The sequence below is a fragment of the Onychostoma macrolepis genome, chromosome 08 (genome assembly GCF_012432095.1).
Source record: "Onychostoma macrolepis isolate SWU-2019 chromosome 08, ASM1243209v1, whole genome shotgun sequence".
Lineage (NCBI taxonomy): Eukaryota > Metazoa > Chordata > Actinopteri > Cypriniformes > Cyprinidae > Onychostoma > Onychostoma macrolepis.
This window is the reverse complement of record NC_081162.1, coordinates 17933217-17957963: the sequence shown is the minus strand read 5'-3', so window position 1 is coordinate 17957963 and position 24747 is coordinate 17933217. Positions and strand designations below refer to the sequence as shown.

Here is a 24747-nt window from a genome sequence, read left to right as displayed (position 1 = left end):
CAACATTTATTTGAAATGCATATTTTTTTAACAACGTAAAAGTCTTTGTCACTTTTGATCAATGTAATGCATCCTTGATGAATAAAAATATTTTAAAAAGTACAACTTTTTGGTTGTGTAAATATAACTTGTGAACAGAATTTTCTAATTCCTCATCAAATTATATGAAAGGTGAAATGACTGTTGGCTATGAAATAAGTCATAGCAAGTCAAGGTAGTTGGCCTTTTTATTTCAGAAATGCAGTTTCAGCCACAAAATGCTATTCAACAGTACACAATTTGAGATGTGATGGAAATGACATTGTGGTGGAAATGTTTATGTGGTTTCAGAAAAATGACAGAATGATGAATGAATGTTTATAATGAATGTTTGTCCTGGGTTGGACATTGTTAGTAGACAAATAAAACCAGTGCGAAAAGTGTGTTTTGAGAAAGTTTATTTTTCTAAAACTCAACAAAGCCAAAAGTGCCCGTAGTTTAAGAAAACCCATATAAATCGCCCTGTGCATTAAATTTAGATGAAACGGATCCATCTCGACTAGACTGTGGTCGGCTTCAGATGAGTTTTTATCTGATTTAGCTGGATATCCCATAGCGCTCCTCCTATTGTGTTACTTGTGTTTGTACAGATGTCTTAGTGATTTTGATTCTCTCTCTTTCTCTATCTTTCAGTCCTGGTATCTGGGGAACTGATCATCACACACACGCAGACGAACCCGAGGAGGCACAGACATGGATTCGAAAAATCGATTTTTTTTTTTGTGGAATTTACAAGAAAAAAAGTTGTGAACGAGATGCAAGAGGGAAAATCAGATATATATGCAGTATTTGTATATATACACACACATATATATATATACACAATATGTGTGTATAGATATATGTGCACACATATTTATATATGCATAACGACGTACAGTATAAGATGCTTCAATACACTTTTTTCTGAAAAGACAATGGAAACGGAGACGAGAGCGAGAGAACAGCCATAGGTGGAACGGAAGAAAAGGAGACAAAAGAGGAGGATGTTTTTTCTGGGAGGGCAGCCCGAACTATGGCGTACATTTACGGACGTGTTGAAAAAGGCCCACCCTGACTCCCTGCCTCCTGGAATGCCTCTCCTCAACCCCCTCCTTCTGCTACAGGTGCTGCTTCCTCCTATATGCAAAATAAGTATCCTTTATTTTCTTAACGAACAGGGAAGAGAAACCCCGACGAAAGGGTTTTTCCGCTAGCATTTCGCCACAGGTTCGGAGGTGAGCACGGTCTGTTTTTATTCTTTTTTTAAGTGCGCAAAGGCAACACGGCGTGGAAAAGGAAACGCAAAGGTCGATGCTTCCGTTCACACGACAGAAAAGAAACGCAAAGGCTACTTTTCATCCAGTTTTATTGACAATCATGTATCTGCGTCCTTGGTTTCGTTCAGAGGGTGATGTTTTCTAAATTGCATTCTCCACCGTTTGAAACGGAGTCCACTTTTTGGTGGAAGCCCATCATGTTTTTTGTACATCGGAGGAATATTAGTGGTACCTCAGTGACATTATAAATCGTCAACAGTCGGCGTCTATACACACATGCACACACACTTACATGTAAACACACCTGTCTTGAGGCAATGGCATGTACTGTTAAAGGCTACACAAGGTGTGTGTGAGCTGTGATACAGCCTTCATAGGATGAGCCAGGGAATAGCAGGGGTGAATTAGCACCTTCCTCACTTCGCAATATGAAAGCCCCTCATTCCCTGGACCCTGCTGTAAGTGTGTGCGCGTGTGCATCCGTGTGTTTGTGCGTGTCATAAACATTAGTAGTCCCTTATTCATCTCTGTGAGTTCACAGATTAGAGGGTTTTGATTCTATGAGTTTCGTGGATTTTTCCACATAGCGACAAAGGGAGTTGAAATATAGTTCTGTCATTACTTAGACAGTATTGGGTGTAGAGGATAGTTTTTTTTTTTCTCTATGTGTAATTTGTTTCAATCCATTGGAAATTACAGGCATTGCACTACTTTAAATTTTTATTTTTCCTCTTTTGCAAATTCCTGTTCGGCCTAATCATATGGAATGCTGCGAGTCGATTATTTTTGTCATGTTCTGATCTCACGGTAGATGAGGGTTGGTTTCCTAGAAGCTATGAAGCTGATCAGAACAATCCAACATTTTCTATGTAAATGTGTCCATGTTTATGTGATTACTTTTATACAATTCCCATAGTTTAAGAAGAAAAAAAAAACAGGCTTTCTTTTCCCCCACGTTTCTACCACAAGAAACTATGACTGTTTTTATTTTGAAGCAGATTATACACTTTAATCCGTAGGAATGTCAAAGATTTGGATGTTTGACGTGAGATGGGCTGTAATGCCCAAAACAAAAAAGGAAGTCAGCGGCTATGCTGCCCATCCCAGAGTTCATTGGGAGGTGGACGCCTACGACCAGCATGTCTCTGCTTGGTTGCCTCAGAAATAGGTTATTCTGCACTCTGAGATGTGTTGATTTGTACTAATGAAATAACATCAGGGCTAATCTACAACGCTACCGAACCCAAATCACGAAGCCATGAAAAGTGCCTGAGACATTGCGAGATTTTCATTTGAACTCTTCTTCTTTTTTTAAGACTTGGACATTTTGCTTCATCTACTGTGGGTTGTTGTTGTTGTAGGAGTTTGAGGGGTTGTTTTTATGCCCAGAGAGATATTTTAAATGGCCTCGCAAGCCCCTCATCAGCTGCATGGGCTAACACTTAGCCACAGGAAACGCAGACAGCTGAACAAAAAACACACACGCATACACACCCTTATAATCAGAACATGACAAAATCAACACATATCAGAGCTTTACTAGGTACCCTCACAAAAACACACACACAAATATGATATAATATCCACACTCCCTGGTTGCTTTCGCTAACCTTTTATAATGGCTTCGCATACACATTCTATTAAGTTGACTATAGTAAGGCCCAGAATACATACGACGTGACTTGTTTTAATGGTGCTGATATGAAAATTATATGGAAATCTCTATATATGAATTATATATAACTTTGCATGGTGCTTTCAAAAGAAAAATCATGAGAATTAAGCTCAAACGACCACCGTATCGCTGACATGGGCGCATGGCAGATAATCTTAGTATTAGCTCTGAAGCAAAATGCTCCCTGACTTCTCCTTAACAACCCCCTTTGAGCAAAGAGCCAATGACACAGATGGATTTTACCTTTGTACTACATTGGTTTGACTTTTATCCAACAATCCCTCTTCTACTTTGCACGATATTTTATAAAACATATTATGTGCCTTGCCTTTAGTTAAGAACGATAATGCGTAATTTTAAAGGAGTTAATTTTTTTTTTTCTTTTTTAATGTAACCAGTGTCACAAAGGAAAATAATGCTGCATGTTTGATTGCCTGTCATTATCAGAATAAGACTAAGAGGTTACCTGATAGCTGTAGTTTTGGATGGGTGAGAGAGGCTTTTTTTGACCCTCTTCCTCTTTTAAAAGCACTGTAGTTGGCATGAAATCTTCCCTGCGTTATTTTCTTACCGTTTTATTTCCCTCCTCCGTTCATGTAATGAGAAGGTAACAGTCTGTGAAAGATGCAGTACCAGCTCTCTTCATATCAGCTCTGAGCTGACGTTTTGATTCCGTTGTCATGTTAGGCTTCTCTTAAATTGTTTAGATTGTATGTTTTCATGTATTTAAATGAGTTTGTATCCATTATGGATGTGAAGAGGAGCGGCCATAGATGGACATAATGAAAATTAGATGGCCATCCTCTATAAACACATGAACTAGTTTTGGTCAAGTTTAAATTCCACAACTGAGCACTTAGCAAAGGATTTTGCAATCAGCAAGACTTTATATCGTCTTTTACATTTTGCTTTTTATCAAAGGGTCAAATTTACATTTCATTATTTCAGAAAACCTAGGCATTTGTTAAAGGGATGGTTCACCTAAAAATTCAAATGTACACTTAAAAAAAAAAAAAAAAAAAAAGTTAATTGTAAATAAAAACCGATTATTGGAGTATGTCTTTCTACTTAAATTTAATTCAATGTGTTATTCTTTGTAATTAACTGTGAAATTTCCTCAGTAATTTCTGAGGGAAAATTGTTTCCACACCTTTTTTTTTTTTTTTTTTTCAGTGTAGTCATTTATTCTCCCTCATGTTTTTCCAAACATGTATGACAAAAGAAGATATGTTTTGTTGTCTGTACAATGAAAGTCGGTAGAGTCCAGTGTTGTATTGACAAAAACAGACAGTTGAATAATTTCAAAAATATCAGCTCTACAGGTTTGGAACAACATGAGGGTGAATAAATACTAACAAAATGTGAACTGTCCCTTTAACCCCTTTGTGAGGGCTCACAACACTGGCTGCAATAGAATATGTCGTGATGTGTGACCATAAATGATTACTTTAATTAGTTAATTACTTAATAAGTTGTTTTACTAATCAAGTCCCTTGTATATGTCCGTATATTAACTGTAGAATCCGTTCATAGAGAGTAGCTGAAATGTATTTGTCCAATTCAATGTACAGACAAAAGAACAGCAAGAAACCATTGAACTGCTGACTTTGTGTCTTCTTAGAAAATGAATTAATACACCAGGATGCTTCTTCTTCCTCTTCTTCTTTTTATAAAATTAGATGGTAGGAGATAATTTATAATTCGTAGCGTGTAGTGTCAGGGGAGTATATTGCAGAGGAGAAGATTTAGTGTATTTCTGGAGCTGGGTCGGGAGAGGCCATGTTGTAGTTTGTGATGCAGTGTACAGTATTGTTTCTGCAATGGATATTGCAATGCTGGTAGCTAATACGATTTGCTGGTAGCTATTTAAAAGTTTAAGTTGAATGAGAACGAACAAGAGATTTTGTTTACATGATGCCCGTGGTAAGATCTGGGTCGTGGATGATTTGTGAGCCCGCCGTTGTCCGCCCTGGCCGAATCGGAGTGCTAAAGCAAAACAGCATTCCATCTGTACCATGATCCAAACCCTTTGCAGAAGTGCTAGCATCATTCAGCAAGCAATTTTCCTTGTGTTTAACAGGACAGGCGACGGGACGGGGGTCTGCCTCGGAGTGTGGGGCCCAGTTGGATTATTCTGAAGCAGGAATGGCAAACCTCACAGTTGCGAATGACCTGAAGCTCTGACGAATCAGACTCGCATGACCCGCCGCCTGTCCTGTGAAGATTTGCACTGCTCCATTTTCATCTTTCTAAAGCTGTCAACCCTCTCTGGCCAGGGTGCGACGGTGGGCTCAGTAGAACAGGGGTCTGATCGTAGTTTTGCCAGCGCAGCGGCTCCGTGGGGAGCTCTGTGTGCATGCCGTCTTCTTCTTTGTTTGCTTTTTGTATATGATAAAATTGGCTACACGCGGCTGAGAAATCGAAACACTTCAAGAGCGGGTTGTTGCCCCGATGTTTGCTTTTTAAAGTGGCCACAGGTGATGATTGAACTTGCTATGACATGAATAATGCATTTGAGCTGATGCATGTAAAAAGAAACATTATCTTACTGTTAGATTTCGAAACCCTTGACTAATATTTTTTTAGAGCGGTGATTATTATAATTTTTATGCGTGTTGTTGAAATGTTACGTTTTGATCACAGTTATCTTGTGTATAAATGCTTACCATATATCCAGTAGAATGAAAAGACAAATGTATATAAAATGTCTTTTTGTATGATAAAATGTTTTTTTTTTTTTTTTGTATGTTTGGATTTAGTAGTCATAAGCTTGTGGTCAAGCCACAAAAAAATTTGAAAGCTCCTTCTAAAGGATCTGCTGTTGAGAAGAAAATGTCAGCACCATTAGCACATGCCTTTCATACAGTTATCGCATGTTATTTTAATCACAAAATATGGACTCCAGTAAATTCAGCATCACTTGTTGTCATTTTAAACAGAGCCAACAGCTTCACTGAGCTTTAGAGGTTTATGCAGATTCCATTGCCTTTTTCTTTTTTTTTTTTTTTGTTATCTCCAAGACTTATTTGAAACCTGCACTTATTTTTTCTCTTATGTCATGCTAGCTTCAAGTTTTTTTAAACACATTTTTTTTCCTGTACTTCTACATGGAAGATTGCACTAGATAATCTGATATTGAAACTTTGTCAAATAATAATACTTCTTTTTAAGGTTTGCTTCTCTGTGGATATTTCTCAGCCTTGATGATCATGATGAATAGAGACTAATGATGAGAATGAAAGAAAGATAGAGAGATGAAGCTGCTTGAATGGCACCCTTTTATTTTCCTGTTGTCATTTATGTGATGAATTGACCCTTTTAAGATGTTGAAATCATGCCAGGTTCCTGTACACTGCAAACCGCAGAGTAGAATCACATACAGTCACACTGCAACAAACATTTTCTAAATCAGTACTTTGTCTTTTTCCAGTAAAAATCTAAACATCCTTGAAACAAAATACATTTACCAAATAATATATATATTACCGTTTAAAAGTTTGGGATCAGTAAGACTTTTTTTTTTTTTTTTTTTTTAAATAATACTTTTATTCAGAGGGGGCACATTACGTCTATCAAAAATGCCAGTGAAGACATTTATAATGTATGAAGTTTTTGGCTTTTCTTTTGAACTTTCTGTAACAAAGAATGAGAAGGTATCATAGTTTCAAAAGTATCTCACACATTGATAAAAATAAGAAATATTTCTTGATCTGCAAATCAGAATATTAGATATGATTCAGAAATCAGTTACACTGACAGCTTTGCCATCACAGGAATATATTACATTTTAAAGTATATTCAAATAGAAAACAGTTCTTTTAAATATTTCACAATATTACTGTATTTTGATCTAATAATCAACCTTGGTGAACGTTTAAAAAAAAAAAAAAAAAAAACTTCCCAGCCCTTTCTTTTGAACAGTTGTGTACAGTACATATATTTCAAATAAATTAGGGATGTTTATGTCTTTTTACTTGTGGAAAAAATCTAAAAGTACAGATTAAAGGATGTTTTTTTTGCAATGCAGTTTCTTAAACCACCTCTGGACAATCGGTGGCATGGCTTACCTCAGCCCGATGATAGTTTTATGGAGCGTGTGTGTACAGATTAACTTAACTAGCAGGACTTTAGACCTCACTCTTCTGAGTGCCTTCCTGGATTCAGCCTGGAGCTGTTGGATGTGGGTTTACGGTGCGTGATCTTCCCCTGGTTTTGTAAGATCAGCCTACTCATGCCTGTATTTACCAGAATTGGCGGAATGTGCATCACTGAAAAGATTGTTTAATTCTGAGATCCAGGCACTTTAATTAGTCATTGACACATGTAATTATGCTGAATAGAATGTAAATTTCCTGAGTCCAATTTCCCTGTTCGCCCACTGACATAAACAGGATGTGAGGAGATCCTACTCAGGCATACGTGAGAGAATTAGACATGCACGAGTGTTTCACTTGTAACGTTTCCTTTTGCGGTTTGTGTAATGTAAACCTTGCAATACCGTGAACTTTGAGAGGTAGATAGAAATGCGAACATGTGGTCAGATCTTTGTTTTGTCTCCTCTCAGTAAGGGCTGGACAACCTCTTCAGGGCTGAGGCACTGGAATGCAGTTTCTACTCTTTCCTTCCTTCCATTTTCAGTGTTGTGACACTTGGCAGGATGTATGTCGTAGTTTTCGTCAGCTGATGAATTGACACGTGACATGCTTGATACTGGCAACATCTGGTGAATCTGAACTAGATGATGTGCACTGTGTAGACCGGTCTGAAACCCGTAATAACAGCTCAATCTAGCTGCTCGGTTTGAAATCAAACTTGTTGTAATACACTAAAGATCTGGAAATTGTACTTGTGTAAAAATCTGAACAGCATCTATGCAACTAATCTAGGCTTTACTGAAATCTTTGTGCAGAAAGTTCTTTCTAATATTAAGGACTGTTTCATTGTGTGCAAAGCCTTCTAAGCTGGGCTAAACCTACCATTATAATACTCAAATATAGTGAAAAAGACTGTTAGTTTAATACTGCGTTTACTTCCGGTCAGAATGACATGTAGATGTTCACGGAATACCTAATCACTACATCAAATCACATCTTCATGCTCTTGCAAAATATAGAAACAAAGAAAAATATAATTTATCTATCATTTATTTATAAGTTGGGTTGAAACAACCCAGCATTTTTTTTTAGTGATGCATTAAATTGATCAAAAGTGACAGTTTCTTTTGAACTTCATTATCATCAAAGAATCCTGAAAAATGTCTAACAAAAAAGTAGCTGATTAAAAAAATGTTTGCCATTTTAAATAAATGAATTAACATTCTAAAATGTCTTAAAATAGAAAAGCTATTTTGAACGGTAATATTATTTCACAATATTACAGTTTTTACTGTATTTTTGATAAGCTAAATGCAATTTTGGTGAGCATAAGAGACTTCTTTGAACTTTTGAGTAACAGTAATTCTGACATGATGTGAATGCAGCATTATAAAAATCTTTGCCCAGGTCTAAAACAATACGCTCCTCAGAGTGCATTTGTGCATAGGTGAGGTCATTGGTTATACTGACATTATCCCATTCAAAGTACGTAATTCAAACATTGTTTCAGATATCATGTTGCTGATTGAGCTGTGGGGGTGATGGATGGTTTTAATCTGAAATTTGATGGCATTTTACTGTTGATGGCTCTGGGGTACAGTGCTATAGCAGATTAATATTAATGAACACCCATCCTTAATTTTTAAGCGTAAAGAACGGCTCATTATTTTTACACTCCTTCTTTCACTCTTAGCAAACCAGCAGTTCAAATTGAAGTTATATACATAGATATACCAAACTGGGTTAAAATACAGTTTTAACATGCAGTGCCTGTCATTTTACCGCTTTGCTTTGGTTTCTTTTCCTCACCCATGTGTTCTCTGTAAACCGTGAGCTGTTACAACGCTGACAACATCTCTGCAGTGTCAGTCTGGATTGGATACAGCTTTTGTTTATCAAATGCTTTTTGTATGTTTATTATCTGACCAAGGGGCCAGATTTGCCAAAGCCTCTCAATAAAACACAACCTCTGAGTGCCGCAACATATTGACATTGAGTCTGACGATGCTAAGAATGCTAGCATGCGCTAAGGGCTTTTCTAAATCTGGCCCTAAGGTTAAAATGGCTCAAATGGGGTGAAGAAAACGTCTCTGTTCAAAGGGGAGAAAAGCCATTCGTGGGCTTTGCAATTTATGCAATATTTTGATAAGTCTTTCACACAAATGAATTGCCAAAAACACCCTGACATACCGCCTGCTCCTGAATGTTTGAGACCCCCAAAACAGTCACGCATCAATGTTTCAGGGTGCCCTCTCTCCCATTAGAACAATTGTTTTGTTTTATTCTGTTTGTTTTTATTCTGAATTAAGGATTAATTTCTATGAATATTTCTATCGTTGTTGTTTCGTTAGTTTTTAAGCATGCCGTTTTCTCTATGTTTGGACGCTTTGAGTTGAAAGGACGAAGGTTGAAATGTTTTTCAGAGAGCATTCTAATGCAGTGTTAAATTTCAAGGTTTTTGTTGGTTTTTCCTTCCTCGTTTTTTTTTAATCACATTATTCTTTACAAATATTACCATAGTAGTTACTCATTAAATGCTTGCTTGCTGCACAGATAAACACACTTCACACCAGGAAGGGGCATGTGGACATTTAGTTCAGACACATACACAACTGGCATGATGACATGCATCCATGTTCTTTTGGAAAGCATCGGATTTTTGTTATTTGTCTCTGTTTCTCTAAGAACCTCGCTAAATTGTAATCTATCAGCAAAAGTCGGTATGTCGGTTTTCAAACGGATGGGAAAAAATGTGTTTTTCTCATGCACAACAAACTAAATTTGCCATGTGTTTTTGAACTGGTGTGAGGGGGAAATTACAGCTTTAACAATATTTCATTATAACATTGTATTCAGCCATCGCTGTTCGCAAAAAAAAAAAATCGCTCATGAATACAGTACTGGAAGTATGTTTCCCTATGCAAAAAAAATAAATAAAATGAAAATGAAATAAAAAAATAAACAAAGCTATGCTACAACTCAGAAATGAGGTGACTTTGTGTTTTTCTTTTCCAACCAATTAGACGCTAAAGTTACTTGGCAGTCTTGAATGTTTCTGTAGAATGATCTTGATTATTATTGTTTTGTGTGTTGGATGTATATTCTCTATTCACATACAGGCGAAGACAGGCCTCATGCCTGAGGACGAGCTAATATTAGCTCAGCCCGAGCTCTTTCACCATAACTATTACAGAGCCAGAGAAAGGAACGATGTTGCTGGACGTGTCATGATATAGGCTAATATTTCTTATTATAATGATTAAAAGAGTCTTGTGGCAAAAGAAACATTTTGGTTATTGATATTTTGGTGAAAGACTTGTCACTAATTAGTTAGTTAGCACATGCATCCAATTTCATACAGCCAGAAGTGTTTTAAAGCAAATGTACTTAGTTTAGTTAAATGTAAGGTTGACTTTGAGTCTTTCAAATATCAGTGTACTCTGCTTACATTAGCTGTATTTTTCATGCTAAATCTTAGATAATAGATTTTGTCATTGTAATCGGCACTCGATAGTGGTTATGAAGGAAGAGAATGACTCATTTCAATGCAGAACAAACTTTGGATCACCAAACATTTTAAATGACAGTTTTAATTTTGTGAGCATGAGCTGCATAGAACAGGAGAAAAGGAAGAAAGAGAATGAAAGAGCGAACTGAAAACTTGTGGTTAGAGGTTTGTTTTCGGTTCAACTTGGCTGAGGAGCGTAACACACCTGACTCTAATCATCCCTCAGTCCATTACCCCAGATACAAGATTGCTGGAGCCACTTTTGGAAAAGTATAATTTCAGCTCTGGAAAGGAAGTCAAGTTTTATTTCATTTTAATGGTTCAAAATAGCACAAGCCAGCACAAGGCCCTTTTTCTTTAAACAAATGAAGGGGGTGAACGAGTGCAATAGCACTTGTTGAAAGCTTCACGTGAACCACGCCAGGAGCCCCTCATGAGCTCACTGCAAAATCGGAGTCAAATTCCATAACAGACACTAACCAGAGGTACCTGTTCAATTTCACTATTTCCATGAAACGTTAGCTTTTGGACAGCAAAGTAATGACAAACCTGTATGATTTTGTTCTAAAATTGATTCAAGGGATGAATATACAGTATGTCATTAGCCCAAATTACATCCTAGTTTTAATTACAAAAAAACACCTATTTCATTACTGTATATACACCTTGTATGTGTATATACAGAGAGACGGCTATATAAAGTGGTATATACAGTATGGGCTTTTATATTACAGTTGAATAAACAAGAGCTCAATACCGAGTTACTTATATTTTAGAAGGTTACTTTGTCTATTTTTGCTTGCCAAAGAAAATATTTTAAACAAGGCTTATATGCAAGACTTATCCACCTTTTCCTTCAACGCGGAAGTAGGCCTATGGGTGAGACTTCCGGTTCATTAGCCGCTATAGGTAAATAACGAGGAGAATAACAACGTGCAGTAAACGGTAAAACTTTTTGCACTACAAACCAGTGTGTTGATGATTAAGATAATACATTAAAATAATATAATAAGACACTAATTTTCAATATCAAGCAGCAAAACAAACTGTTTTGTTCAGCTAAAAATAACTGGACAGGGACCGGAAGCTAGACCCATAGAATTTACAAATGGCCGCGCCCATGTTTACGTTAAGAAAAAGCTGGATATGAATCAGCTTTTTTAAGTGATAAAACTGAGTGAATGAATCCATGACTCACTAATGTGAATGCATCTGTTATCGCACATTCTCTGAGTAGATAGCCGAGGCTACTACTTTTGAACTTTACTTAATGACTGTTAAAAATGCATTCTGGAAATTATGAATACAGTACAGTATGAATAAAGATAAACCAGACGCATTATATCTGCAATGTGACCTACCCGCCCTTCACTACACTGACAAATCCTCTGTGTGCATCAGATATTGCTCTTGAAGTATTCTCTTTCAGATACAGTCGGTCACTTGTTTAGTTCCTGAATGAATCAGTGAGTCGCTTGAGTAAATGAATCCGCAATTCACTTATTGGCACCTATTGGCGTAACGATGTAACAGGTACTACAAACGTAAAGCTTCAAAATGAAACATCCTCATGATTCAACATGTATTCCAATACAGATGTAAACACATGTAATTTCGCTCTTATGGAAAGGGCTCCAGTTATTTAAAGGCAGCGAGCAAATGAGCCTTGATGTGGTGCCCGGTGTGACTATTTTTTATGACCTTTAGTCATAGAGTGAGCCGCTAACAGCCCAGCTCCCCAAAGCCTGGACCAGACTTCCCCAGCTCGGTCTGAAACTACAGTTCTCCACTCCAAAGAAAACAGCTTCGCCTCAGGAGCTGCCTGAACTGCTGCTCGCAGGCAAGAGGAAACCCAGCTCGATTCACGAGTCTCTGAAGGAGCATTTTAATTACAGGCTGAGCTGATGTTGGCTGAATGATGAGGACACCGGCACTGCCATACTAACCAACACAGAGCCTCTAAACATATGGTACGTCGAGGTCACGAATGTAGCCTAAACATGATGGTGTATAGGCTGGGGTAAACAATTGTCCTGTTCTGCAAACATGATATTATTGTAAACATGTTAATAGGTATCACAGAGCAATTCAGTTTTGCCCATAATCATATGTCATCAGAAAAAGAAAACAAATCAGTTGAGGAAAAATATATGAAGGTAATAAAAAAATTTTTTTTATTTTATTTTATTTTAACCCAAGGGGTCGAGGCTAATCCAGAGTGGACTTATAAAAAGAAAAAGAGTTTTTATATTTTGACATTTTCCAGCATTTAACGACAAAAACCAAACATAACCAGTCAATGTAAATTGGTTTATCTGGATGTTTAATCTTATCATGGTCACTGTAACTGTACATATATCTTACCTTAAGGAAGTCTAAACCTCTCTGTAATTCTCTTTTCTCTCTCGGAGCATCTGCCAGGACTTTCACTTTCAATCTGTCTCAGATTTTTTCTGCTTAATATTTTTTGTCAATGTTACAAGCATTTTAGGCCCAGTCTAGTCCATAGTCTCTGCATTCATTCATTCATTCGTCATGTTCGTTCGTTCGTTTATTAACTTAATTACTTTTACCTGATTTGTCCCTACAGTGAAAATGATAAGTGGGTGAAGTCTTCTGAGCACCATGAATTCAGTTATTAATGCCATTTTATATCAGGTTCAGTGGGTTTTTAGCTAGGTGGGCTTATTAGGAAAAGTATGGGTTATTGCCGTCATTCTTTATAAGCCCACTTGAAAAGAAGGTTATATGTATATGGGTTATGATTACAGACAAAACATTAGATCTTTTTTGGCTAAATGATTTTCTAAAATGTTTTCTTTTAATATGGTTATCAACTGTCTTTATCCGTTTATGTTGTTCTACTGCACCAATCCTGGTAAGAATCACTCCAAGATTGCTCCACACACTCATTAAGTCCTTTTCAATTATAGAATATTGCTTTTAAATACTATTAAAATAAATCATCTCAGATAACATTTGATTAGTTCATCTCTTCATTTTAAAATTCTTATCAATACTTAGCCAGTTTTATCATCAAGTTTTATTTAGGGCTCAAACAGCAAAGTTTGTATGATTTCAGTTTTACATATATATATATATATATAATACATGTACAGACTGAGGGTGGTCTATTCTTTGTTCTGCACACTGAGAGCTGCAGAAGTTTGAATTGTGGTTGTTTTGATTATATCTATTTAGACTTGTAGGTTCAAAGTGATTTCTCTTTCCTCTGTTTTTCTGTAGCTGTGCTTATGAATTTAATATCACGATTTACAGTACGTGATGTGAAGACCTTGTAAAAGCATGCAGCAGTAATGGGCTCCAGATGTCTTAACAAAGGACTGCAACTCCCCGAGGACTCCCCTCTCTGCAATACGATCACAATCAGGTCACTCTGCTATACAGAGACTTCTGGGAGTGAGAGCGGCGTCTCAATGCAGTATGAACGTGACCCCCGCTTCTCACAGGCACAAGTGTGTGTTGTGAGTTTTTTGACATTTTTTATTACATTTTACATTTATGAATTTGGCAAATGCCTTTATTCGATGAAACCTATATTGCATTCACATTACACAGTGCATTTGATCAGTTCTAGAACTCTCTGGGAATCGAACCCATGACCTTGGTGTTGTTTGCACCATGCTCTACTTGTGTGAGCAACTTTATGCATTTGCATACTTCCATTGCAAATATTCCTCTCCTTATTGGTGTACATACTTGCACATTACATTTTTAAGTAAAATTATGTTAGTTAACGCAATATAGTATTTTTAACGCACATTTTATTTTATTTTTTTTTAAATGGTATTTCTTTTTCTTTCTTTTTTTAATAACAGTTTTATTTAGCAAGGATGCATTCATTTGATAAAAAATGTTACAATGTTACAAAAAAGTTCTTCTATACTGTTCTTTCTGATCTCTATTCATAAAAGAATCCTGAAAATGATCCCAATTTATACAAAAATAATAATTGATCAGAAGAAATGTTTCTTAAGCACCAAATCAGCATATAACTTCTGAAGGATCATGTGACACTGAAGACTGGACTAATGGCTGCTGAAAATTCATCTTTTTCAATTACAGAAATAAATGACATTAAAACATAATGAAACAGAAAAAAAGGTTATTTTAAATTGCTGTTTTACTGTATTTTGAATCAAATAAATGCAGCCTTGGTGAGCATAAGAGACATAAAAAATGTCAAAAAACCTTTGAGCGATAGCATTTATTGATTTAGATTTATTGATTCATGAAAAAGAAACAGATTGAAATCAGATCTGCAGAGCTCAGCTGATTCACTGATGGTTGTTTCATCAGAATCTCTTCAGAATGTTTTTATCTGAGGTTTTGTCGTTTAACTTCACAGTAATGAACGTTAGAAGAGAACGAATAATTCATCTGTCACCAGCTCCCAAGTGATGCATGGAGCAAAGATGACGTCGCTCAGGAACCAGAATAAAAACAACCAAATAAAAATTTCAAGGCAGCAGTCTGAAATGAGAAAGAGGAGACAGAAGTGAAGTCTCTCTCTCTCTCTCTGGTTTCATGCTTCACTTATTGCTGCTGACTGTAGGCTTAGTTACTGTCACTCATCAGCACTGTTTCAGCTAAACTGTTTCCCATGTATGTAAACCTTGAGAAGCACAGCCAGGGCAACAGTATCAGCTGTCTACTCACAATTAAATGTTAATTAAAATATTATGAAATACCAGCAGTTCTTAAGTAAAACTGGAAGCAAAGATTAGCTTTTATGTAATCACAAGCATGAAAGGAGGCACCATATCAATATAAAAATCACGCGTCAACACTAACAGCTCAGTAGTCTTACTAATCACAGATTGTAAAGTAGACCAAAGTCTACTTTAACTTTAACACTGTACAATAATGTTCTCCATCATTAACACGTTTAAACACCTGGCCATTTTTTCTGCAAATGATATTTTCATCATATAATCCCCCGAGACGAGCAAATGCTTTCAAAAGCAAAACCGTGTTACATCATTTGACTGGAAGCGTTTAACATGTCCAAACTGCCAGTCAAAATGAGTAATGGATCTCATACCCATGTAAATTTAGCATATATATGCATGCAGAACCCAGACATGTCATATGAGTAAAAAGCCAGTTAATCAGAGCATTATGTGCATGAGTGTGTGCTCTTCTATTCCAATGTTCTCAATACCCTAATGAATGTTTAAACCTTACCTAAGTTACAGTTACAGCAAAGTAAGTAAAATGTGTATTGCCAAAAAAATCAATTAATTATAAAAAAATTAAAAAAACAGAGAGAGAGAGAGAGCACCACTTTATTTGAACCTTTTTTATTTTAACTTTAGGTTAAAGCTGTGACTAGATGAAGGCTGCTCCATCTAGTGGATGATGTGAGGAACAACACTTGTGAAGACAAAAAAAAAAAAAAAACGAAGACCAAAATTAATAAGTTAAAAAGATATATTACATAAGATAGTATATAATTATATAAGAATGACTCTGCACAAAGTTGTGGCATAATTTCCAGAGAGAGAAAGATGTTTGTGCTGCAGGACTGTGATCATCTGTTCTTCTCATTAGAAAGTGGTCTGCTTGGTCTCTTCATTTGCCTCCAGATCAGCTGCTTTCTTTTCATAAAATGAATGCCTTTCTTCTAGCTCATCTCTGCAATGGGAGATACACATTGATGAAATGCTTTATGTTTAAAGAGTCGCAATGCACTGGGACTAGACAGTTTAAGAATGAATAAAACTCCCCTAGTGAAAAATAAATATACAAATAAATAAACTAAAAATACATTTTCACATTTATGTACTTAATAAAATGCCCTGCAATTGTACTTTTAGTATATTAAACTGGTATACTTAAAGTCTGCTAAATTGGAACAACTAATTTTGTACTTAATGCACTTTAATTGTGCGGAAGTAGTGCTGAAGTACAATTAAAAATATGCTTAGTATATTTGATTGTGCTAAAGTGGAACTATTGCAAGTACACTTTAAATATTTTGCATTTAAAGACTGATATTATTTAAAGATCATACAAATCTCATCAACAGTGACATTAAAACACATTTTAGACTTAATATTAAGAAATGTGCATTGTGCACAAGTATTACGCTAAATAAAGTTTAATTCGAATTTTTATATCTGTAAGTCTCAAGTTATCTGTCAGTAAATATGTGAATAGATTTTAACTATACTTAGTATGAAATAAATGTATTTTAAATATATTACTTTTTTACTAGGGTCATACTAACTCAGAAATGGGATGGGGTGGTGAATTGTTAAGTTTAATTATTGATTGATTGATCATGTATTCAAAGTAGAAAACAGTTTAAAATTGTGACCTCAGTTGTTGAAATTGAGATTTATACATAATCTGAAAGCTGACCATTGATGTATTTGTTTGTTAGGACAGGACAATGTTTGGCCGAGATACAACTATTTGAAAATCTGGAATCTGAGGGTGCAAAAAAATCTAAATATTGAGAAAATTGCCTATAAAGTTGTCCAAATGAAGTCCTTAGCAATGCATATTACTAATCAAAAATTAAGTTTTCATATATTTACGATAGGAAATTTACAAAATATCTTCATGGAACGTGATCTTTACTTAATATCCTAACGATTTTTGGCATAAAAGAAAAATTGATAATAATAATCGATTTGACCCATACAATGTATTGTTGGCTATTGCTACAAATATACCACACTATAAACACACTACTGTTTAAAAGTTTGGGGTTGACTAGATTTTTATTTTTTTTTTGGAAAGAAAAAATAATATATATGTTTTAAAATGTAATTAATTCCTATGTTGAGAAATATATTTACTATTTTCAAGATTATTTGATGAATAGAAAATTCAAAAGCATTTATTTGAAATAGAAATCATTTGTAACATTATACATTAATATTATTAATATCATTAGTATTATTTTCTTAGAAATCTTACTGACCCCAACTTTTTAACAGTAGTGTATATACAATAAAAGTATATTGTCAAAGAGTTACATTAATGTTTAAACATGATATGCATTTGTTCGTTATGTCTTTAGGTGTGTCTTGGCTGATCTTGTATGTCAGGTGACTGACCGTGGCCTTGACAGTATCTTGAAGTGTACAGTCATAAAATGGCTGTAATTGTTTAAAGAACCATAAAAACTCATCATCACCATAATATTATTAAATGACTAATCAAATGATCAAAATCAAAATTTTTAAATAGAAGTATTATTGATATTGCTATAAAAAATCATGTAGAATCAGAAGAATCATGTATTTTAGGATCTATGTAGATTTTTTAATCTAATGTACAGTATATTGTCCTGAAAGATTTCAGGTCAGGACTCACTTGTTTTTCTTGAAAAAGAGTCTTTGCATGATGAGGAGGACGAAGACAATAAAGAGAAAAACAACAACGGCTGTCAGTCCCACCAGCCACGGCTGTAATGTGACTTTAGCCGTATCTGATGACGCCCGTTGACCACCTGAGTAACAGCGTATCACAGAAAGGTTTTTTGTCAGTAAATGTTTTACACCCTGTGAAGGTTTTACTATACAACTTTTATATATTAAATCAGTTCAAATCTAGTCAAGAAAAACACATTGAAAAGAATATACTACAACATGAAATGTCTAATTTCACTCACCAGCTTGAGCCTGACAAATGGAGGCAAAAATTATTATGAAGGCACCGATATTCTGTAGATGAAACATGATGAATTTACAGTCCGCATGCACTTCTGCGTTCCTCTCAGTCGTCTGTAAATATGTGAAGGATTCTTGGTGTCCAAAGTACAAAATCCATTAGAGAGGTCACAGATCACAGCATGTCACTCAGAGAGTAAGTGTGCATGACTGTTAGATAATCTCCCACCGAAAAATGTTACATGCTGTTATGCTGTAAAGACAAAAGATTTGCATTCCAAGCTGGCAAAGAACAGAAGGTCATGTCAGTTTAAACTTCTAGAAGGGCTCATAGACACAAAAGACCTGTCCCCTAAGACCAGCAAATTGTCTTCAATTCATCTTCCATTTGATACATTCCAACTTCCTGTTTCAAAAGTAAGTAGGCTATTCCATTTTTATTATCATTTTCATTTCATGAGGTCTTATAGAAGAAAAGGAAAAACAAGCTGTGTGCACATAGTTGACACAATGGATTCTCGGGTGTTAAGTTTTAAAAAGATTTAAGTATATCAGTGTTAGCATTCAGAGGAGAAAAGTCTTGTATTTATTCCATGCTAGTTGCCGCTAACATCTATTTGAATGGAAGATGGAGCACGAGGCTGAAACCTGTCCGATATAACCCAGATGGCTGGTAAGTCTTCAGTGCCCACCATGAGTTCTTGTATATCCTCATCTCTCACCATGGCCTCCAGCTCAGGCATTGCCTCTGGAATCCAGTCTGCCCTAAACTTATCCCGCCTTTCCCAGAGAGTCTCCGGCTCTTCCACAGGCTGCTCTCCAAACAGGAAATCTACAGACACAATACAGGTAAGAGCGCTCAGCTGGTGTTCTCACAGTACAACGGAGTGCTAGTGTCTTTTTAAATGAATGTAGTACTTGATGTTTTGCTGTTATTTCTTCAAAGTTTTTAAATTTTTTTAGATGTTGACAGCTATTAGAATCATGGAGTCTAGGCTTGTATTCAAATGGCTTGGCTGGTCTCTAAAGCTGACCAGCCAAAAAAAAAAAAAAAACTAAGGCTAGCCAAAAGCTTGGAGAACAGCAAACCATCTTTGGCAGGTTTATGCATTTGGCAGAGCAGTCAAATGTTTTTCAGTTTCCAGGGATTTTGAACACCCGTATCATGTATCTCATAGACAACTAGCCAGATAATGTGCACAGAGGGTTTGTAATTGTAAGGTTTCTTGTTACATACCTGCCAGATCATGGATGAGATCTTGGATGAGGTGTCTTATGATGGCGAAAAGGGTGACTCCTGTCACACTCACAGCCAGCAGCAGATAAATAATATGCTTGGGCAGAGTGAGCTGATCATTTTCTGTGGGTTTGTAGTCCTTGAAAAAGTCCTCATCAAGACTTTCATTGTTTTTGTCTAAATCCATAAGTATTGTTGTTTGCTCCGCTGTGTTTCAGTTTAACATCAGCTTGTCAGTTCTGATTCATTTTCTGTTAATCTAGGTAAAAACAAAAAGCAAACATTATTTAAAATGGTATATTTATTCAATGTTTTATTTGAATGTTTTTGAAAGAAGTCACTGTTCACCAGGGCTTCAATAATGTAAAATATTATTACAATTTAAAATAACTCTATTCATTTTTTATACAGTATACCTTTATTGTCAGACTAAAGTCTGAAATGTGTCTTGCGTTACAGCAGGTCCATTCACAATTACAAAATGTCATTACAGATTATATAGAATGTTAGAAATGTAACTTTATATTGTCTTTATTTATGGTAAATTTAGGTTGGTTAGGATTAGGGTTGAACTAGTGATTAGAGGTAGGGTTAGATTAGATGTATCTGCAAGTCAGTATAATTTAGCTATGTTTATGGTCAGATAGTAAGATGATATGTTGTGTACATACCCCACAAAGCTTTTTTTCCTAATTGACAGACACCCGTTATCTTCTAGCTTTCTGTCTCTCCCTCCTCCTCTCTCTCTTTCTGATGCTGAATGCTCATTAGTCGTCTTCCTTTTTGTTGCATATTTACAGAATCACAAGAAAGTATGTCACAGAATGATAGTCCATGAATCACTGTTTCTGTGACAGGGCTCCCCTCAGACCTGATACTTTGACAGCAGAAGACAATCAAGCTAATGTGCTTAGTGGCGTAAGGAGAAGCTTGAGCCTGGATTTAGCCTTTTCTCTATTAGGTGTCTGCGTCTCAACACCTGTTGGCGTATTTTAAAGGGCAACGTAACCGTCAATGAAAACAATTGTAACTTGGTCGTGGTATTCAGTTCAGGTAGTGAATTGTAGTCTTGCTAATTTCTAAAACACACTGTATAGTGTTCTGTGAAATCAAACAGACTGTGGTCTTAAATCCCTCAATATCCTGAATCCTTGAATGTGCTGGTCTGAATGTCCTGACTTCATTACATTACACCAACCAAAGTATTTGTAATGGTTAGATCATGTAGCAAAAACTTTTTAATATAACAACTGGACATATCCGCAAGCCCAAACACATGGTCCTGTGGATCACAGTACATGATGTACAAATTGCGTGTAAGCTAAATAAGGTTTGTGCTTTCATTGACTTTGGAGAACAGAAGTATGTCCTCTATGTTGAGCACACAGCACCCTCTATCTGTGCTGAACATCCTGCAGGAGCAGCACATGCTAATCATGCTAATCAGGATCAGAGAGTAGGCTACAAGATAACAATTGCCATGTAAACAACCCAGTGCTCTATGTTGTATTAATTTATTATTTAGGGAATGGGACACATGTAGAAGTGTAAGACAGATAGATATTCACAAAACTTTTTTAGCTATTTTGCTACATATAGTGAAAAAAAACATAAAAATACAAATAAAAAACATTTCCCTACAGACTTCAAGCACATAAGCTTTGGATTTTCTAGTAATTTACAAGTGAAAATGAGCGGCACTGACAAAGAAAGATTGATTTTTTTGGAAATTAGTGGTTGAGCGAGAGATTTGGGTTTGTGGAAATGGACTATTGGATGAGAGAGAGAGAGAGAGAGAGAGTGTTGTTCATAAATCTACTCAGTGACACCTTTTTAACCCCATGATTTGTCTAATACAGAAGATTTAAATCCCTGCAGAATTTCTATCCGTCCACTTCTGGGTTAAATGCCAGTCTGTTTCTCCTTTGTTCTTATTTTCTCTCCCTCATCCCTACTTCCTTCCCAAATATTGTTTTGGTGGTGGTGGTTCTTCTTCTTCCTCTTCATCTTCCTCTTCATCTTCATCATCCTCTTCATCTTCATCATGACCAAGGCCTCCACCTGTGTGTAAAAGGAAATGTTATGTTTTCAAATGTAGCTATATGTGCTAATATGTCAAGAGTTCATTATTCTGTGGTAAAGGCCAGTGAAGTAGCCTGATATGATTCTCTTAATCCCAGGCTTAATCCTTTGGCTGACATCTTGCTGACTCTGATATTCCATTTCTGGTAATGGCAGCTGTCTTTCATGAAGGTGAAAGCTTTTAATCAAGGGTTAGCTATACCGTAATCCACCTAATCCCGTTTGAGATGCTCCTGTTCAATCTCAAGAGGGAGTGGGTGTGTTTTTAAAGGTTTTTAAATTACATTATACACCAAGAATAGGTTATACTAATACTTAAAAGAAAATGTATACTGTGCCATAATTATTCCAATTGGTTTTATTTATAGTGTATAAGAATGGACTGATAAAGCAACATCTGAGCTACAGCAGGGGATGGAGCAAAAAGATGGATACATTTTGGACTAGTTTGATTGAACACAAAAATGCCCACTATCCACTATCACATAGATCAGAAAGATCATTTTTACAGACCTGTAAGACAGTATCGCCTTTCTGTCAGTGAAAGGCTTTAGCCTTAATTGTTGTCACTTATGACACAACGTCCTACAGTACAATTTAACATTCAAAACTTTGGTCAATGGATTTTAATGTATCTTATGCTCACCAAGGCTGTATTTATTTGATCAGGAATACAGTAAAAACAGTAATATTGTGAAATATTATTACAACATTTTTATTTACTATTAATATATTTTAAAACGCAGTTTAAATGTAGCCATTAATCCAGTCTTCAGTGTCACATGATCCTTTAGAAATCATTCAAAAATGCTGATTTGGTGCTCAAGAAACATTTCGTCTTATCAGTTTTGAAAATGATGCTGATTAAAAAATATATATATAATCTGGAGTCTTTGATGAATAGAAGGTTTAAAAGAACAATTATGAAATAGAAATCTTTTGTACGTTATAAATGTCTTTACTGTCACTTTCGATTTTATGTCCTGTTTTTGAGATTTGTGAAGATGGGAACAGTGTTTGTTCTCTTATAGGACTTTTTTTCTCTCTTTTCCCTCAACTCAAATTCCTTTTCTTACAACCTTCAATCATTTAAGTAAATAATATAATAAAATCAAAGACATCAACGGTACATTAATGAGACTTGGTGCTAAAGCTGTTGTGTTGAGCATAGGCCAACAACTCCATAATATTAATACTCACTCAGACTGGAATTTCCTCAGGTTGTGGTGCATCTTTGATCTTCTTGCAGAAAACCTGAGACATAAGAAAGTTCCAGTAGATAAGTGTTAAACTTGTGTTGGCTGTCACTATGCCGATCAATATGGGATGCATGTCTAATTTCAGCTGCGGTGTTGTTCTTCCAGAGGCCGATGCTGCACAAACTCTCTCCGAGTCTCTGTCTGACTGAATGACTGACAGAGGAAGAGCTTTTGTGTGATTGAGTCGGTGATTCAGACAGATCTGATCCTATGAGTCATATCTGATCTATATTATTCATCTCCCTGCCCATCTAATGCTCATTTCTCCATGCCTGTTACACAGATTATGAAAAGTATAAAGGGCTAGTTATCAAGACTTTACTCCACCGAATGGAACCTGTTGTGTATTTACAATGATTTTGAGAACACTATTTTTTTCCTTAATGGAATACTTATCTGAAATTAAAAGGATCTAATCTTAAAAAAATAAATTAAAAATTAAAAATCCATAGAATTTACTACCATTCACTATTGTTTTGTCGTTGTTATTTTTAAATCACTTATTCAGCAAGGATGCATTGAATTAATCAAAAGTGACATATAAGAATTGTTACCAAAGTCTTTCTATTCATCAAAGAATCTTGACAATAATGAACTAATATGATAATAAATGTTACTTAAGCACCAAATTAGCATATTAGAATGATTTGAAGTATTGGCTGCTGAACATTCAGGTTTGTCATCACAAGAACAAAATATGTTTAAAAATGTTAACATAGAAAGTTTTTTAAATTTTTTATATTTTACAATATTACAGTTTTTTCTGTATTTTTTAATTAGTAAATGCAGCCTTGATGAGCATAAGAGACTTACCGTCTTCAACTTTTGAAGTGTAGCATGAAGCAGTAGCATGTTTTTCAAATCTGTTGAGGTGATTTAATGTTTTTTCAAAAAAAGAAAACATTCATGAAACATAAAATAATTTGGGAAACAATAAAAACTGAAATGGTAACAAAAATATGAAACAGCAGAAAAAAATAAAATAAAAATGTAATGTTACCTGAAAGCAAGGAGTCATGGAATACTTGCTCAATTCAGATTATTCAAATGGTGAGATCTTTTTTTCCTCAGGTTTTCTATAATATTAAGTAAAAAATATAAGACACAACAGAAGCTCTACTCAAACCTTCTCTACACGTAACTATATTAAGGGTGTGTTGGCTAAGCAGGGTTGTCTTTTTTGGCTTCATCGTCAGTCTTCTTGTGAAAGGCTTCTGTCAAAATGAAGATCCAGTATGCAATGGTGATGGAGGTATTAATTGTGACAATACCAATCATGAAGGGATGTAGCATGTTTGCAAGTTTCTCCCTGACAGCCGTCTACAGAGTTTCTCTGCTTTGTGTTACTTTTAGCCTTTTTCTGCGGTTTGGTCCAGCCTTTTCTTCAGTACGTGGTCATCTCTCCTCCCCCCAAAATCAAATGAGGCTTAAAAATCCCCAGAGCCTTTGCTGAGCACGACGTTCCAGCTTTGTCACCCTCCATCCACACTATCATCAGTAAATTAGCAGTGCACGTGTACTTTTATCTACTAAACTCACAACAGGGCAAACTTGTTTTTTAAGGTTGCCGATTTATTGCATTAAACAGATACAAGAGTAATCAAGAGTGCAATGCTTCTCATTTCTGTTTGTTTATAGCTAATTTTCTGATATGCTGCTCGCTAGGAATGATCACTTAAGGATTAGAGCATTTGGATTTTAATTCCATGTGTGCTTCTTTAAGGATGAATCTTATTGAATGAGATAGACTGCTGTGTGGATTAGTTAGGCAGAACATACTGTGATCTCAGTCAAGCACTGGCGCTCTTAGTTCTGTTAATCACCTCTGCTCATGCGTGGAGGATTTAACATTAGTCACAGACTTTACTGAAGATTAGAAACTTAATTAGCAACATCACAAATATTCATGACGCAAAATGTTAAAGCTTAAACGCAGACTAAGACATAA

The 24747-nt window shown here is 35.7% G+C and overlaps 2 protein-coding genes across 2 annotated transcripts in view; one reads left to right on the top strand and one right to left on the bottom strand.

Annotated features, from left to right (window-relative positions):
* The window catches only part of nfic (nuclear factor I/C), a 110466-nt gene extending 100413 nt beyond the window's left edge, over positions 1-10053 (top strand). The window contains 1 exon segment of the mRNA XM_058784548.1: positions 673-10053. Coding sequence (XP_058640531.1) covers positions 673-693 — 21 coding nt within the window. The 3' untranslated portion in view covers positions 694-10053.
* A 4308-nt stretch (positions 10054-14361) lies between these two features.
* On the bottom strand, positions 14362-18378 carry smim24 (small integral membrane protein 24). The gene is made up of 3 exons (XM_058783750.1): positions 18224-18378; positions 17926-18061; positions 14362-16233 (listed from the first exon to the last, which is right to left on the bottom strand). Exons 1-3 carry the CDS (start codon positions 18288-18290, stop codon positions 16146-16148), a joined length of 291 nt encoding a protein of 96 aa, XP_058639733.1. The 5' UTR covers positions 18291-18378; the 3' UTR covers positions 14362-16145.
* Between the last annotated feature and the right edge of the window lie 6369 nt (positions 18379-24747).

What these genes read in the sequence shown, in the direction of transcription:
- smim24 (XM_058783750.1), bottom strand. Translation starts at nt 18,290, where the DNA reads ATGTTTCATCTACAGAATATCGGTGCCTTCATAATAATTTTTGCCTCC. An exon ending in CATTTGTCAGGCTCAAGCTG is followed by an intron (nt 18,062 to 18,223) that starts GTGAGTGAAATT and finishes GCTGTTACTCAG; the next exon opens with GTGGTCAACGGGCGTCATCA. An exon ending in CTCTTTTTCAAGAAAAACAA is followed by an intron (nt 16,234 to 17,925) that starts GTGAGTCCTGAC and finishes CTCCCATTGCAG; the next exon opens with AGATGAGCTAGAAGAAAGGC.